Here is a 17,970-nt window from a genome sequence, read left to right on the forward strand (position 1 = left end):
TACCCACCTCGGAAGGATGGAAGGCTGAGTCAACCTTGAGCCGGTGAGATTTGAACCGCCGAACTGCAGCTTAGCAGTCAGCTGAAGTGGCTGCAGTACTGCACTCTAACTGCACCACCTCGGTTCATTAGAGCCACATTCTGACTCTACAGAAAACTACCCTACTTGGAACAGCTTATATCCTCTGACGTTACCTTAACAGTTCCTAGGTAAGAAGGCTACAAGTACTTGGGGATTTTAGAGGCCTCTGACTTAATGCATAATAAAGTCAAGAAATTAACCTCAGCCAAGTACATTTGACAAATTCACAAGATATTAAAGTCCAAACTGAGTGGAGGAAACATCATAAAAGTTATAAATACCTGGGCTATACCTGTGATTCGATACTCTGCAGGAATAATTGACTGGACCCAGATGGAGTTGGACAATTTGGACAGAAAAACAAGGAAGTTTATGACAATGAATCATGCTTTGCACCCTAAAAGTGATGTTGACCAATTGTAACTACCAAGAGCAGAGGGTGGTTGAGGGCTCCTACAAGTAAAGCAGACTGTGGAAGAAGAAAGACACAGCTTGAATGATTACATCCAGAAAAGTGAAGAACCATTGATTAAAGAAGTAAATAAAGGAGGCCTTTTGAAGACAACTAAGTTAAAAGCTGAATATAAGAAAGAAGTAATTGAGAAGCAAGCTGAAAATTGGAAAAGCACAGCTAGGCATGGCCAATATTTGGAAAGTATTGAAGGCAAAGCTGACCAAAAACTAACTTGGAACTGGACTTCAGTACTTAAGATCAGGAGTACTGAAAAAAGAAACAGAAGGCTTTATTTTGGCAGCTCAAGAACAAGCCTTAGCCACAAACTGCGTGAGGGCAAAAATTCAACATGTTACCACCAACAGCAAATCTTGCCTCTGTAATGAGAAAGATGAGACAGACGACCACTTGATCATCAGATGCAGCAAAATTTCACAAACTGACTACCTAGAACACCATGACCGCATTGCTAAGATTATTCACTGGAAATTGTGCCAAAAGTTTGGATTTGAGTACAGCAAAAACCACTGGACCATCAGTTTGAGAAGGTTTTAGAGAATGAGAAAGCCAGAATCTTGTGGGACTTTAGAATCCAGACTGACACGCACTTGGCCTACAACACACCTGACATAACAATAATTGAAAAGAAAAAAAGTATGGTTCATTGACATTGCAATACCTGGAGATGCACAAATTGAAGATAAACAGCAAGAAAAAATCACAAAGTACCGGGACTTGCAAATTGAGGTTGAGCAGCTGTGGAAAAAGAAATCATGTGTTGTCCCGATTGTAATTGGAGCCCTTAAAGGGCTACCTCACTATTTGGAAATTTTAAATTCATCAGACTTGAACATTCTGATTCTACAAAAAACCACCCTACTTGGAACACCTTATATCCTCCGATGTTACTTTAGCAGTTCCTAGGTCCTTGGTTAGGACTCGAGCTGTTGAGCTACCAACCAGACCCAAAGGGTGTGAATCTCACCAAAAATTAACATAATAATAATATTAATAATAATTATTATTATTATTATTGCGATTTATTATACGGAATAAAGTGTTTAGTGAAGTTGAACATGAGGAAATTCAGGCAAATTGCAAAACCCAAAAAACAATATCACAAGCGGAAATAACTGATATTCAAGACACAACTAAAGACATTATAGTAGAACTCCCAGAAGAAGCTCTCGGGGAGGAAATAACATCACCACCACTAGAACCAGTTATCACTGAACCAACTGATGAACTAACTCAAAAACAAAAAGAATTGAAGGATAAGATCATGGAGCATTTTCTGCTTAATGAGGAAAGGCAACGTTTACCATCACTAAAAACTGTACCTAAGAAAATTTTGGCCCCTATCATGAAAATGGTTAATGCAGTGTTTTCAACAATTGAACCGGAATCCATCTTGGAAACAAACCAGTTAAGTACAGCGCAGCTGTAATAGTCACTAATGAACTAGGCATTAAAATTAAAGTACCTAGTCACACAACAGAAAAAACATCAAAGCCAAAGTGGAAAATCCGTTTAGAACAAAAAATCAAAAAATTAAGAGCAGATGCTAGTAACTTAAAGAACATGCATGAGCAACGGCTTAAAAACAACAAAATCATAGATCGGCTAATCAGAAGATATAGATTGGATACAAGAAACATCAATGAAGCTGTAGAGATTGTAAAACAGCAGATAACAGCAACAGCTAGAAAAATTGAAAGATATGAGGCACGAATCATCCAATATAAACAAAATCAGCAATTTCGATCAGACCAACGGCGTTTTTATCAAAGTCTTAATGTGAATGGTGACACCAAAAGTGAAAAACCAGAAAAACAGGCCACAGTTGAATTCTGGAAAGAATTGTGGGAAAATGCAAAGGACTACAACAAGGAAGCAAAGTGGATACATGACTTTGAAAAAAGCATTGGCAACAAACAAATGCAAGTATTAGAAATAACAACTGAGATGGTCAAAAATCGAGTTAAAAAGGTAAAGAATTGGACATCACCTGGAAAGGACCAATTACATGGTTTCTGGCTCAAATATCTGACCAGTTTACATGCAATATTGGCCAGGCAACTGAATGAAATTTTACAAAAGGGCCAAATTGATGAATGGTTGACAACTGGAAAAACATACTTGATTCAGAAAGATGCAACTAAAGGAACAACACCTGAAAACTACAGACCAATAACATGCTTGCCAACAACCTTCAAATTACTTACAGGCATTATTGCAGATAACATGATGGATTATTTGGAAACAAACAACATCTTGCCAGTAGAGCAAAAAGGCAACAAAAGAAGGAGCAGGGGCACAAAAGATCAGCTTCTAATTGATAAAATGATATTAGAAAATTGTAAGAACAGAAAAACGAACTTGAATATGGTCTGGATTGATTACAAAAAGGCATTTGACTCACTGCCACATAGTTGGATCATAAAATGCTTAGAAACAACTGGCATTAGCAAAAATATTACATCCTTTACTGAAAAGGCAATGAAACAATGGAGAACTGAGTTGGCGGTAGGGAATGAGATCTACGGAATGGTTAATATCAAGCGAGGAATTTTCCAGGGTGATTCACTTTCACCTCTTCTCTTCATCATCGCAATGATCCCACTATCAGTAATCTTAAAAAAAATGAAATTAGGTTACCAAACAGCCAAAGAAGCTGAAAAAAATTCGCATTTACTATATATGGATGATTTGAAACTCTATGGAAAGTCAGAAATAGAAATCCAATCATTGACAAACACAGTCCGAGTATTCAGCACCGATATTTCAATGCAGTTTGGCATGGCAAAATGCGCCACTGTATCCATAAAAAGGGGCAAAATCACTGCATGTGAGGGAATTGAAATGCCCAATGGCCAATTAATTAAATGCAAAGAAAATGAAGCCTACAAATACTTAGGCATTCTGCAGTTGGATAACATCAAGCATGGAGAAGTAAAAACTATTGTCAGGCAAGAGTACACCAACAGAGTTAGGAAAATTCTGAAATCTAAATTGAATGGTGGAAATACAATCAAGGCCATAAATACCTGGGCAATACCAGTTATAAGATACACAGCTGGTATAGTTAACTGGACACAAGCTGATTTGGACCTTTTGGACCGAAAAACCAGGAAACTAATGACAATGCACTACAGTTTACATCCACGTGGTGATACTGATAGACTATATCTGCCCCGAAAATCAGGTGGCAGAGGATTATTACAAGTGAAGCAAACAGTTGAAGAAGAAAAACATGCACTGGCTGATTATTTAAAAGAAAGTCAAGAACATCTATTAATCGAAGTAAAGAACAAAAATCTACTGAAGGCCCAACAGACCAAACAAGAATACAGAAAAGATGCGATAAAATCAAGAATGGAGAGTTGGCAGAACAAAGCACTGCATGGCCAATTTCTGGAAAAAATAAAAGATAAAGTGGACAGTGAACAAACTTGGTTATGGTTAACAACAGGTACATTAAAGAAAGAAACAGAGTCACTAATCCTGGCTGCGCAAGAACAAGCTATCCGCACAAATGCCATTAAGGCCAAAATAGAAAAATCCTCTGATGATGCCAAATGCAGACTTTGCAAAGAAGCTGATGAAACTGTTGATCACATACTCAGCTGCTGTAAAAAAATCACGCAGACTGATTATAAATTGCGGCACAATTCAGTAGCACAAATGATCCATTGGAATTTGTGCAAAAATTATAATATCAAAACAGCAAAAAACTGGTGGGAACATCAGCCTGAAAAAGTCACCGAAAATCAGATGGTCAAGATCTTGTGGGATTTCCATATACAAACCGACAAAATACTGGCACATAATACACCAGACATCACACTGGTTGAGAAAAATAAGGTCACAATCATAGACATCGCAATACCAGGTGATAGCAGGGTCGCCGAGAAGGAACATGAAAAAATCGCAAGATACCAGGACTTAAAAATCGAAATTCAACGACTATGGCACAAACCAGCAGTGGTAATTCCAGTGGTAATTGGCACACTGGGTGCTATTCCAAAAGCACTGGAACTACATTTAAAACAGTTAAAAATTGACAAAATCACCATCAGTCAAATGCAAAAAGCCGCACTGCTTGGATCTGCACGCATATTACGAAAATACGTTACGACGTCCTAGGCCCCTGGGTGGGGCCCGACTAGTAACTAATGCCAAATCCGGCGAAACAACTGGCCGCTGTGATACAATTGTGTAATAATAATAATAATAATAATAATAATAATAATAATAATAATAATAACAACAACAACAACAACAACAACAACAACAACTCCGCCGTTGCCGGTCCCAAGCCCGGATGAGAAAGGAGGAAGGTTGGGATCAGGTTGGCATCTGGTCCCGTAAAAAAAAAACCCGCCAACCCATACAATATGGTGAAAAAAACGAATAAGAATTCCATACCGCATCGGTCGTCGCGCGGGTTAACAAGGGCCGCGGCGGATGTTGGGGTCCCTGGACATCCGTCGACAAGTGGGCTACAAGTGGACCAGCCAACAAAACGACAAAAATATAGTGCAGATGAAAACCGTGCCATAATGGCCTGTTACTACAACTCAGAGCCAGAAAAAAGAGGATATTTAAAGCGAATGTATGAATTATGGAAACAACAATATCCAGATTCAAATGTTAGTGAACAACGACTAGCAGATCAAAGGCGATTTATTATATGGAATAAAGTGTTTAGTGAAGTTGAACATGAGGAAATTCAGGCAAATTGCAAAACCCAAAAAACAATATCACAAGCGGAAATAACTGATATTCAAGACACAACTAAAGACACTATAGTAGAACTCCCAGAAGAAGCTCTCAGGGAGGAAATAACATCACCACCACTAGAACCAGTTATCACTGAACCAACTGATGAACTAACTCAAAAACAAAAAGAATTGAAGGATAAGATCATGGAGCATTTTCTGCTTAATGAGGAAAGGCAACGTTTACCATCACTAAAAACTGTGCCTAAGAAAATTTTGGCCCCTATCATGAAAATGGTTAATGCAGTGTTTTAAACAATTGAACCGGGATCCATCTTGGAAACAAACCAGTTAATGTACAGCGCAGCTGTAATAGTCACTAATGAACTAGGCATTAAAATTAAAGTACCTAGCCACACAACAGAAAAAGCATCAAAGCCAAAGTGGAAAATCCGTCTAGAACAAAAAATCAAAAAAATTAAGGGCAGATGCTAGTAACTTAAAGAACATGCATGAGCAACGGCTTAAAAACAACAAAATCATAGATCGGCTAATCAGAAGATATAGATTGGATACAAGAAACATCAATGAAGCTGTAGAGATTGTAAAACAGCAGATAACAGCAACAGCTAGAAAAATTGAAAGATATGAGGCACGAATCATCCAATATAAACAAAATCAGCAATTTCGATCAGACCAACGGCGTTTTTATCAAAGTCTTAATGTGAATGGTGACACCAAAAGTGAAAAACCAGAAAAGCAGGCCACAGTTGAATTCTGGAAAGAATTGTGGGAAAATGCAAAGGACTACAACAAGGAAGCAAAGTGGATACATGACTTTGAGAAAAGCATTGGCAACAAACAAATGCAAGTATTAGAAATAACAACTGAGATGATCAAAAATCGAGTTAAAAAGGTAAAGAATTGGACATCACCTGGAAAGGACCAATTACATGGTTTCTGGCTCAAATATCTGACCAGTTTACATGCAATATTGGCCAGGCAACTGAATGAAATTTTACAAAAGGGCCAAATTGATGAATGGTTGACAACTGGAAAAACATACTTGATTCAGAAAGATCCAACTAAAGGAACAACACCTGAAAACTATAGACCAATAACATGCTTACCAATAACCTTCAAATTACTCACAGGCATTATTGCAGATAACATGATGGATTATTTGGAAACAAACAACATCTTGCCAGTAGAGCAAAAAGGCAACAAAAGAAGGAGCAGGGGCACAAAAGATCAGCTTCTAATTGATAAAATGATATTAGAAAATTGTAAGAACAGAAAAACGAACTTGAATATGGTCTGGATTGATTACAAAAAGGCATTTGACTCACTGCCACATAGTTGGATCATAAAATGCTTAGAAACAACTGGCATTAGCAAAAATATTACATCCTTTACTGAAAAGGCAATGAAACAATGGAGAACTGAGTTGGCAGTAGGGAATGAGAGCTACGGAATGGTTAATATCAAGCGAGGAATTTTCCAGGGTGATTCACTTTCACCTCTTCTCTTCATCATCGCAATGATCCCACTATCAGTAATCTTAAAAAAAATGAAATTAGGCTACCAAGCAGCCAAAAAAGCTGAAAAAATTTCGCATTTACTATATATGGATGATTTGAAACTCTATGGAAAGTCAGAAATAGAAATCCAATCATTGACAAACACAGTCCGAGTATTCAGCACCGATATTTCAATGCAGTTTGGCATGGAAAAATGCACCACTGTATCCATAAAAAGAGGCAAAATCACTGCATGTGAGGGAATTGAAATGCCCAATGGCCAACTAATTAAATGCAACAAAAATGAAGCCTACAAATACTTAGGCATTCTGCAGTTGGATAACATCAAGCATGGAGAAGTAAAAACTATTATCAGGCGAGAGTACACCAACAGAGTTAGGAAAATTTTGAAATCTAAATTGAATGGTGGAAATACAATCAAGGCCATAAATACCTGGGCAATACCAGTTATAAGATACACAGCTGGTATAGTTAACTGAACACAAGCTGATTTGGACATTTTGGACCGAAAAACCAGGAAACTAATGACAATGCACTACAGTTTACATCCACGTGGTGATACTGATAGACTGTATCTGCCCCGAAAATCAGGTGGCAGAGGATTATTACAAGTGAAGTAAATAGTTGAAGAAGAAAAACATGTACTGGCTGATTATTTAAAAGAAAGTCAAGAACATCTATTAATCGAAGTAAAGAACAAAAATCTACTGAAGGCCCAACAGACGAAACAAGAATACAGAAAAGATGTGATAAAATCAAGAATGGAGAGTTGGCAGAACAAAGCACTGCATGGCCAATTTCTGGAAAAAATAAAAGATAAAGTGGACAGTGAACAAACTTGGTTATGGTTAACAACAGGTACATTAAAGAAAGAAACAGAGTCACTAATCCTGGCTGCGCAAGAACAAGCTATCCGCACAAATGCCATTAAGGCCAAAATCGAAAAATCCTCTTATGATGCCAAATGCAGACTTTGCAAAGAAGCTGATGAAACTGTTGATCACATACTCAGCTGCTGTAAAAAAATCACGCAGACTGATTATAAATTGCGGCACAATTCAGTAGCACAAATGATCCATTGGAATTTGTGCAAAAATTATAATATTAAAACAGCAACAAACTGGTGGGAACATCAGCCTGAAAAAGTCACCGAAAATCAGATGGTCAAGATCTTGTGGGATTTTCGCATACAAACAGACAAAATACTGGTGCATAATACACCAGACATCACATTGGTTGAGAAAAATAAGGTCACAATCATCGCAATACCAGGTGATAGCAGGGTCGTCGAGAAGGAACATGAAAAAATCGCAAAATACCAGGACTTAAAAATTAAAATTCAACGACTATGGCACAAACCAGCAGTGGTAATTCCAGTGGTAATTGGCACACTGGGTGCTATTCCAAAAGAACTGGAATTACGTTTAAAACAGTTAAAAATTGACAAAATCACCATCAGTCAAATGCAAAAAGCCGCACTGCTTGGATCTGCACGCATATTACGAAAATACGTTACAACGTCCTAGGCCCCTGGGTGGGGCCCGACTATTAACCAATGCCAAATCCGGCGAAACAACTGGCCACTGTGATACAATTGTATAATAATAATAATAATAATACAGCAACACAAGGGTGAATAGACAGTACTGTGAAGATTAGATATTCAGCAGATTGATGGTACGAGGGAAAACTATCCCTCTGTTGTTTGGGCATGTAATGCCCTATAGCAATGTCCTGAGGGGAGGAGTTGAAGCAGTTTATGTCCAGGATGCGAGGGGCAGTAGGTATTTTCTCATTCCTCCTTCTGACCCATGCAATATACAGGTCTTCTATGGAAGGCAGGCTGGTTGCAATGGTTTTTTTGTACAGTCCTATCTGCTGGAGCCTGTACCTAATATCCTGTTTAGTTGCTATACTAAACTAGACAGTTGCAGAAATACAAATGATTGACTCAATTCCTCTATAAATATGCAATATCTCCTGGGGCAAGCTGAACTTCCTAAGTTGACACAAGAAGAATATTCTTTGTTGTCCATTTTAAATGATGATTCTCATGTTAGTCGTCCATTTTAAATCCTGGGAGATTATAGAATACAAAAACGTGGAAGATTCTACTTCTGATACTGTCTGCCGAATATAGTAAGAAGTGGTAGAATGCCGTAGATGGGATCTTCCTAAAATACACTGTCATCACAATATACTCACTATTGTTTCCCATGACATGTGCCTACTTAAAGTTTTTTTGCATTTAGCTCTGCCTAGACTACTGCTCTTCCACTCTAGAACTTTCCATGTACTCACAGGGATGGAGATTAAATATATTCCAGTAGAGGAGAGATAGTGTTCTTCCTTGCATCTTGAAGACTGTAGCAGCTGCTAGAGATTCAGCTCTCTTGATTCTAGGTGACTTATGACTTCCAGAGGCCTCTTCCTTGCCATTTCTTCACCTTGCTAGCAAGCATTTCATCCTTTTCCACTTCTCCACTTCTAGGCCATAAGGTTCCAGATGCTATTATGGCCTCTTCCAGCAGCCCTTTGCCAGGTGTTACCATCGTGAAGGCTCTCATTACTGATAAACTGAAGGAACGATTGTCCAATCCTCTTTCCTTAACCTCTCATCTACCATACATACATGTAGCAGTTGCTTTTCTCTCAATGCGATTTTCAGTTCTCAACAAGACTCTTTTCTCCTCCTCCCTGCCATCCCCCTCCCCGTTTAGCACTGCTCAGAGATTTTGTCAGGCTGAAGAAAACCATTCACACACATACCACACACACACACATAATGTTCAGTTCTATTGCTGACTCCTTTCTGAGCAGTGGTGCAGTGGTTAGAGTGCAGTACTGCAAGCTACTTCTGCTGATCACCAGCTGCCAGCAGTTGGCAGATCGAATCTCATTAGGCTCAAGGTTGACTCAGCCTTTCATCCTTCCAAGGTCAGTAAGATGGGGACCCAGATTGTTGGGGGTAATATGCTGACTCTGTAAATCACTTAGAGGGCTGCAAAACACTATGAAGTGGTATATAAGTCTAAGTGCTATTGCTATTATCTTTTCTAAAAGATTTATTTTGGTCTGTCTGTTTGCCTTCCTTCAACTGAGCTCTGACATTTCACTGCTCTGCCTTAGTTTTGCTGAAAGAATTGTTTTAAAAAAATTTGCCTGTTACTTGATAAAATAGAGGCACAGTTTAACCTGCTTAATGGACTGAATTGTTACTTCTAGGAAATAAATCACCTTCACAGTAGGGACTTTTTAAGATCTGTTTTGCTCTTCAGTTTGCTGAGCTCTGAATAATTTTATAACACTTAGTAGCAGATACATGTTGTCCAGAAATGGAACAAGGAGCTAAGAATGGTGCTGCATACACCAACCATGAGTGTCTCTAAACAGAAAGCAAACTGATAAGACAAGATGGCAAACAGGAAGAGGAGCATCTAATCTGATGCTTATAAAAACTAGATTAAATTCAACAATCACAAAACTAGAGTATTGACTCCTGACAACTACCTGGACAAGTCCCTAATTTTTTCTTGTCAAGATTTTTGCAGAGGTGGCTTGCCCTTGCCTCTTCCCTAGGGCTGAAAGAGAGTGACTAGCCCAAGGTCACCCAGCTACTTCATGCTAAAGGACTTACTAGAACTCACGGTCTCCCAATTTCTAGCTAGATGCTTTAGCAATTGCATCAATCTGGCTCGTCTCAGTTGTGGACTACAGTGCTTTTAACATCTGTAACAATGCACCTCATTATCATTGACTATGGGAGTTGTAAGTCAATAAGTCAATATATGTCTGGAGGGCACAAAGCTGGCATAACTGGCTCGGATCTGGAACAGATACAACTCTCAAGCAGCTATACACTGATAATTCCATAAATGGGGCTGATTATTTTTGACGTCACTAAAGGAACAGTTATTATTATGGATGCCCAATACATGGTATGGAAGATCCTTGACCTAGAACCAACTCCTAGTTACCATTTGGATAGAGGCATACAATATTGTTTTCTTCCTAGATGTGTATGCACGTGAGAGAGACTTTAACTCCTCATCTCTTCCACAGCCCTGGGATCTCCTGTTAGGTCCCGTCCCCCACCACACTTAAGTATCCATCTGGTCTGCTTCTATTTACCTTTCTCGGGATCATTTCAGACGACAGATGCTGCCATCTGCTGTGAGCGTTAGTCTTAAGGAGCGCGGCGAAATGCAGCAGTGAAAATTATGCTCCAGATTTCCAGGTCTCCAGATCTCTTAAACCCGGTTACCCTTTTTGCCCACGAATGCGTTGGGTTTGCTTCGCCCCTTCTTGCGATTGCTGCACATGGGTGTTTTTTTCAAACTTGGCAAATTTCAGACGGGTGGATTTCAGCTCCCAAAGCGTTGGAACCCGCCCATCTTTAAGATGCCGAGTTTGGAAAAACACTGCTGCGCACCCGCCGTCCTTCCACTTTACAGATACAGATTAAGAGAGTTGGGAGGGACCTTGTAGGTCCTCTAGTCCAATCCCACGCCCAAACAGGAGATCCTACTTCAGGGGTCTCCAAACTTGACCACTTTTAAGACTTGTGGACTTCAATTCCCAGAATTCCTCCGCCAACTTCTGGCTGAGGAATTCTGGGAGTTGAAGTCCACAAGTCTTAAAGACCCCTGTACTTGGAAACACGAGGACTTGAATATCAACCAAGGAAGAAGCATCCATCATCTCCTCCTATCTGGCGGTTGCAAGCAGAGCCTGCAACCTCCCACGTGAGACGACACGTCACAATCCGGAAAGGGGAAGCGGTGGAAGCTGAAAGGGCCCCGCGAGCCGAAAGCGTAGCCCAGCAACCCCCCCACCTCCCCGGTCGGGACTGCCTGTCTGCGTCCAGTGATTGGCTGAACGCGTCGACCGCAGTGCGCAACCGCAGAAGAAAAGAGGAGGAGGGAGGGAGTTCGTCGCGTAGCGGCCAACGAACGCGTGGGGGTTGGAGCCGAGCTGAGTCAGAAGGAGGAGGACGATGGATGAGCTCCAGTCTGCCGAGGAGGTAAACGCGTCTCCGGAGCAAAAAGGAAGACCTTCGTCCCGGGACGTCGCAGGCCTGGCTGTAGCGGAGCTTTGGAGAAAGAGAGGTTCCGGGTAGCCCCTCCGGTGGAGACACGCCCCTTCCCCATTGTTGGTCCTCTTCCCCACGCACCCACGCCTGGGCTTTTCTCGCCTTCCAAAAGGCGGCGGGGAATGTCGTTCGTTCACGCCCCAGCGGCCTTTCATGGGCGCGCTGTTCTTTCCCGGATTAATGCGGGGGCGATGGGTTCGTTAGCAGGGGGTTGGACTAGTAGACCTCCAAGGTCCCTTCCAACTCTTATTCTAGTCTAGTCTGCCTCTCTCTCTCTCTCTCCCTCGCTCCCTCCCTCCCTATATTATAAATATATATATAATATCTCTATGTATTATCATAAAGAGAGGAGGGGGCTCAATGGTTGTGACACTGAGCTTGTCGATCAGAAAGTCGGCAGTTTGGTGGTTTGAATCCCTAGCGCCTTGTAACGGAGTGAGCTCCCATTACTTGTCCCAGATTCTGCTAACCTAAAAGTTGGAAAGCATGTAAAAATGCAAGCAGAAAAATAGGAACCACCTTGGTGGGAAGGTAACAGCGTTCCGTGCACCTTTGGCGTTCAGTCATGCCAGCTACATGACCACGGAGACATCTTCAGACAGTGCTGGCTCTTCGGCTTTGAAATGGAGAACTGACCCCTAGAGTCGGGAACGATTAGCACCTTTGTGTGAGGGGAACCTTTACCTTTATATATATATATCATTCTGCGCAGCTATCACCAGATGAGAGTGTTGTTTTTGGCTCATGTTAAGAATTCAAAGTTTTATTAAAAAATAAAAATAGCTCACTGTCCCAATGAGTCAAGCCATGTCTCTGTTAGGCATGCAGGGAACCTGTTAGGTTGCAGCCGTAATGCCTGCAGAAAATAACAATATCCTGGAGGAGAAAATAGCTCTTTTTCTGTGATTAATGTCTGCACTTATTATGCATTTTTTTTAATTTTATTTATATGACTTATATGGCCGCCTATCTCATAAAATGATTCTAGCCAGCAAGAACAATCCATAAAAACATGACTAAAGACAAGAGTATTCCCCACCCCTCACCCCATGGCAGATCAAACACCCTCTCAGCTCTACCCTCATCCTAGCTCTATGATTTTTTTTGGGGGGGGGACCAGGGCCTCCGGAATAACATTGTCATGTTGATTATTACGTTGGCATATCTGTCATTTATATACTTAAGGAAATATGCAGCATCTTGCTCCTTGCTTCTTTGTGAGAGGCTAGGAAAGTGATAATGACTGTTAAGTCAAAATAAGATGTAAGTGCTCTCAGATCTATGCTCTTATGTCAATTGAATGAGTGACGTATTTATTGCCGTGACACTATTTTTAGTTTTGCATAATGTAATTTAAATATTTCTGCTTTTTTTAAAAAAAAAAAGACTGCATTTATTGTGGATGAAGTAAGCAACATTATAAAAGAGGTAAGTCCTTATACATTAATATGATCTTGCATTGTTATTACATCTCTTGTATTCCTCGGTCAAGTTTTTTTTTAGGAAGGTGGTTCTGCCAGTTAACACTTTATTAATAGTTTATATTTTTTATTGTACCAAACAACCGTTTGCATGACATTGTGTCTCCCTTCAAAAGAAGAATTTATCACTTCTACAGCTTGAGGAATAAATTTTGCACCAAATTTTAAGTATAAGCCTGCTTATTAATGGGAATAAAATCTTGCATAATCATAGAAATATTTCTTAGTAAACACGACAAAAATAGTGGGTTTGCTTTGCTGGTAGTTTGGCTCATTGATTCTGAAGAAGCTGCAACTTCCAGATAATTTCTAAAGGCTGGTCAGCATGTTGCAGCATTCCAGCAAAATCATAATCAGGATATGGGTTGTTATTATCAGGGCATCTTACTCTGGGTAGGTCTGAAACCCCACACTACTTGGAATTGGACAGACCTTGATTATGGTTTCCACTGCTTTTAAAACAGGAATTATAAGCTTGAAGGAACCCACCACAGCCAGTCACAGACAACCTCCTTTAGAAGAAACACGATCCTGGCCAAAATTCATTCAGTGAATACAGTTGTTCAATCCGCTCTGAATCCATCTAATGGTAGCAAAGTCCAGCTTACATTTTGCCACATTCTATAGAATCCTATAAATTTCAGTACAATTTTTGCTATTTCATTTGAGGTATTTCAAAGAAATTGTAATTTAGCTCCACAATAGTCCTAACTGTGAAACCACTTTTAAGTAATGCTGTAGGGTTCCTAAATAAAACCATTCGGAACTAAACCAAAGTAGGTAAGCTGCTTTCATAACAATATTTAGTTTATGTGGAAAATGTTTGTGCAAATGGAGATGGACTCCTGTTTTAACTGCATCAAGCTCTCCATTTATGGAGCATCTTTATCTTCAGGAGTAGGTTTTCAGGGTTTAAAAGGAGTTGCATACAATGAGATAGAAACTCTGGATATCCCTTGAGTATTCCTTCTAATGACATTTTAGGTGGGCTTTAAAGCTCTCTGTTACCTTCTCCTTTCTTTGGAGGAAAGGGCCAGGCAGAATAAGTAGAAAAGGGGAACTCTGAAAATCAGAGGTATGTTCCATTTCTGAACACCAGCTTTTCTGACTTATTTTTGATGTTTGCATAATGTTGGTTAACACAGAAAAATAACTTCATGGACACATGCCTAGGTCAGTGGTGGGTTCTGGATCCTGTTGCAACTGGTACGGTTGCAAATGGGCCTGGCATCCTCCACAGGAACGTGCGCAGCGCGCACATGCACCTTACCCTCCAGCGACACCTCCGCAATACTCCAGCTGCTCGGTGAAGCATTGTGCAGTGCTGTATGCGCGTGCATGGAAGTGCTGAAGAGTTTATAGACAGTTAAGGATGACGAGAAGGTAGGTGGGCCTTCCAGAGCACCGTACCAGAATAGTATCGTGCCTGGGCAGGCACTGGTATGCCTGTACCGGGGCGTACCACCTGCAACCCATCACTGGCCTAGGTACTTCTGAATCCCAGCCAATATGTATCTTTTGATGTCCTAAAATAATTGCATTCATAAAATATACTACTATTGCTTGAAATAGTATATCCAGCTCAGGGCTTTTTGTCATGTAATTAGACCTGGCCTCTAACAATTTGTAACCTATTAAATCATAGTGGGAATTGATTTCCATGCTTGTGGCTCACTCAGGCAGAAGAGACTATTTTGCTCTTTTAAATCCCAACTTCAGCAACAAATTGTTAGCAAATTGTAACTATGAAATCTTTTTTTTCCCATCATGATTCAGATTTCTCAAATAATGACAATTTTTTTTCTTGTAGGTAGCTTTGATTCTGTCATAAATTGTAATCCATACTTAGGCAAAAAGTTTGACAAACTCTTTAGCCATGACTCCCAATTCTACAGCTGGTTCTTCAGTGTCTTCAAGTTATTGCTATCTACATGCATGCGTTTCCACCATATCCATTTCCTCCATATCCATTTCAGTTCAATATTTTGTAATAAAATTCTTAATGTTCTTTTGGATAGTTTAGTCTAAATCCTTATTGATGGAATGTAAAAATTATACCTTCCCATTTATGCCATTGGAATGAAACCATTTTCTGTTTCAAAGCTGTTGTTAATATAGTTCATGTATGTAGTTCATTATTTTAGCGCAGATTATAGTCTGGTTAATAGTTGTCAAGATACCAGTGTCTTATTTGCTAATCTCTTGTTATAGCAACTGCCCTAACAATTCAGAGGAAGCTTAGAACATGCCCTGTTGTGCTAAGCATTACAATACAGAAAGCACAAGACATCCTTTTAAAAATTATGTTACAGTTAATAATTTGCTAAATCTATAAAAATAATCTCTGAGACAAACTTATTTCTGTGAATTCCCAGGCTTATGAAATGTAAATGTCCCTGAGTAATAGTTTGCTAATTTTAAAAATCCTTCAGGAGGAAAAAATACCCTTAATAACTAAGGCTTGATAATATGCAGTGAATGACAGTCAAAGACTTTATACGCATGCTAAATATATAAACATAATCTCTATGTAAGCATGCCCTGATAACACCCATTTTATTTTAAGAGGGGATTACTTGCGGCTGGTCTGCATTAAGACACGAATAGAAAGGTTTAATTTGATTTGAAGAGAATAAGAATAATCCCATTTGAGTTGATGCAGTAGGTTATGCTGTTTTTCTTCTCCCATTGCTAAGAATCTTATTGGCTGCAAAACAAAGAAATTAACATTACAGTAGTTAAAATGAAAGATGGCAAGAATGATAGACTGGATGGAAGGAAGGAAAGGCTGTCCCTGTTCAATAACATTCAAATAATCAGGCCCTATGCCATGTAGGCACTGTAATAACCAGACGAATGGAACTGTTATTAGTGGAAGCCAGTTTAGGGGAGGCAAGATGGTGGAATGGAATATAACTCATTGCATACTAAAACAAGAATCTCTTCCATAAGCTTCCTAATTGATGAGATGTAAGCATCAATATGTTGAATTGCAAGATAGTTTCAAAATGGCGGTTCCTTTTTTGCATAGTTGCATGTGTATCTTCTGACAAAACGGCTGTATTGTGTTATGTTTAGCCATATTTGATAAATGTACTCAAATGAACCAATTCCTTTTTTATAATTAGCAAGTGACATAGATAGGAGTAATGCTTCTCACTGGTAGTAATCTACATTTAATCTTTTTCTACCTGTAGGCCATAGAAGGAACAATAGGTGGCAATGCATATCTGCATAGCAAGGTGAACCAATGGACTACAACTGTTGTGGAGCAGATTTTAAGTCAGTTGACAAAACTGGGGAAACCATTCAAATATGTTGGTAAGTTAAATATGTGCTTTTCAGACATTTTAATTTTTTCGGAAAATTAAAGCTTGAAATTTTAAAGGTGGGGAGATTCTGATAGTAATTAGTCTGAACACTTGTGGTAATACTTCATGTACTCTATATCCTTTGCAAAATCAGATATAATTGTGTTACATGGAAAAATGATTTTTTTTTTCTAACAGTATTTTGTCTCTATAATTTCTAGTGACCTGTGTGATTATGCAAAAAAATGGGGCTGGACTTCACACTGCAAACTCTTGCTTCTGGGACAATGCCGCTGATGGTATAAAACTCTTTCAAAATTGGTGTTGCTGAACTTTTTTAAAGGGAAAAATGTATAATTCTGGAAGCTCTTTTGAGTAAATTTTTTTTACTGCATTTACAAACTTTTGGTTCTAGTGCTTTTACCTGATCATGACTCATGGCTGCGATGACTTACTCTCCCTTACTGTTCAAAATAGGCAGTACAGAAAACTGTAAATGGATGTGCTTCCAAACAGTTTAGATAATAGTAGAGTTTGTCTATAAGTATTATGCAAGCTTATGAAGAGCTTTACCACAGACTTAAATGCCTGGATTACAGTATAGATGCACTAATCTATATCTTGTGTTTATGTGACTAACTGCTTGCTATTTTTTTGTTTTGCTTTGTTTTGTTTTCTAGGAGCCTGCACTGTAAGATGGGAGAACAAGACTATGTACTGTATTGTCAGTGCCTTTGGACTTGCAATATAATTGCCTTGAAATCCTTCAGATCTTGTCATTGCTTTAAGTCCACTAAAGTTGAATTCGGTGAATAACTAAGACTTCCCCATTCTTTCTGAGGAAAAACAGGAGAGAAATTTCAGTACTGTTATATAAGCATGATCCCTTGTTCACACCCAAACTCTGTCTTAACACTTTAAGGACTTTTTCTCAAGGTGCTAAAACCTGAAACTTGCTGCACTTCTCTATAGCTTTACTCCACCTGTGTGAGTAAGACTGATTTTCATTCTAGATTTGTTTGTTTATTAAATTATTGAAGCTCTGAATATGTGTATGTTCGTTCCTAAAACTTTAAAAAAAATTGAAATGAGGATAATGTCATGATTGCAGCAGTGGCTGACCTTAGCTAGTTTTGAAAGTAAGCAGAGCAAATATAGTATTTGGGGTCCCCAATGGAAGCCCCATCTATTTAAAAAAAATAATTCTACTGGTATGTTCATGTGATCACCAGGAATGAGTTGAAGGTATCTTTGCCCCAACTTTTAGTAGTCTGGTATTCAATATGCTG

The 17,970-nt window shown here is 39.2% G+C and overlaps 3 protein-coding genes across 4 annotated transcripts in view; 2 read left to right on the forward strand and 1 right to left on the reverse strand.

Annotated features, from left to right (window-relative positions):
• SYTL3 (synaptotagmin like 3) overlaps nt 1-11,346 on the reverse strand; it is a 50,015-nt gene extending 38,669 nt beyond the window's left edge. Inside the window, exon 1 of one of the 2 annotated variants that reach the window (XM_014057636.2) lies at nt 10,929-11,346. The gene's annotated coding sequence lies outside the window, so the exon portion shown is untranslated. Of the gene's footprint in view, nt 1-9,098; nt 10,730-10,928 lie in introns of those variants that run through there. The other variant, XM_014057651.2, reaches the window with a different exon arrangement.
• Nucleotides 3,911-4,681, forward strand: LOC148045045 (uncharacterized). Its single transcript, XM_087719015.1, has one exon. The coding sequence runs from the start codon at nt 3,911-3,913 to the stop codon at nt 4,679-4,681; it is 771 nt and encodes a 256-aa protein (XP_087575141.1).
• A 318-nt stretch (nt 11,347-11,664) lies between the features above and the next one.
• On the forward strand, nt 11,665-17,728 carry DYNLT1 (dynein light chain Tctex-type 1). Its single transcript, XM_014057617.2, has 5 exons — nt 11,665-11,820; nt 13,276-13,317; nt 16,568-16,691; nt 16,903-16,980; nt 17,362-17,728. Exons 1-5 carry the CDS (start codon nt 11,794-11,796, stop codon nt 17,430-17,432), a joined length of 342 nt encoding a protein of 113 aa, XP_013913092.1. The 5' UTR covers nt 11,665-11,793; the 3' UTR covers nt 17,433-17,728.
• The last annotated feature ends 242 nt before the right edge of the window (nt 17,729-17,970 follow it).

Source organism: Thamnophis sirtalis, unplaced genomic scaffold (assembly GCF_051295495.1).
Source record: "Thamnophis sirtalis isolate CommonGarterSnake01/CBP01778 unplaced genomic scaffold, rThaSir2_p1.2 scaffold_6, whole genome shotgun sequence".
Taxonomy (NCBI): Eukaryota; Metazoa; Chordata; class Lepidosauria; order Squamata; family Natricidae; genus Thamnophis; species Thamnophis sirtalis.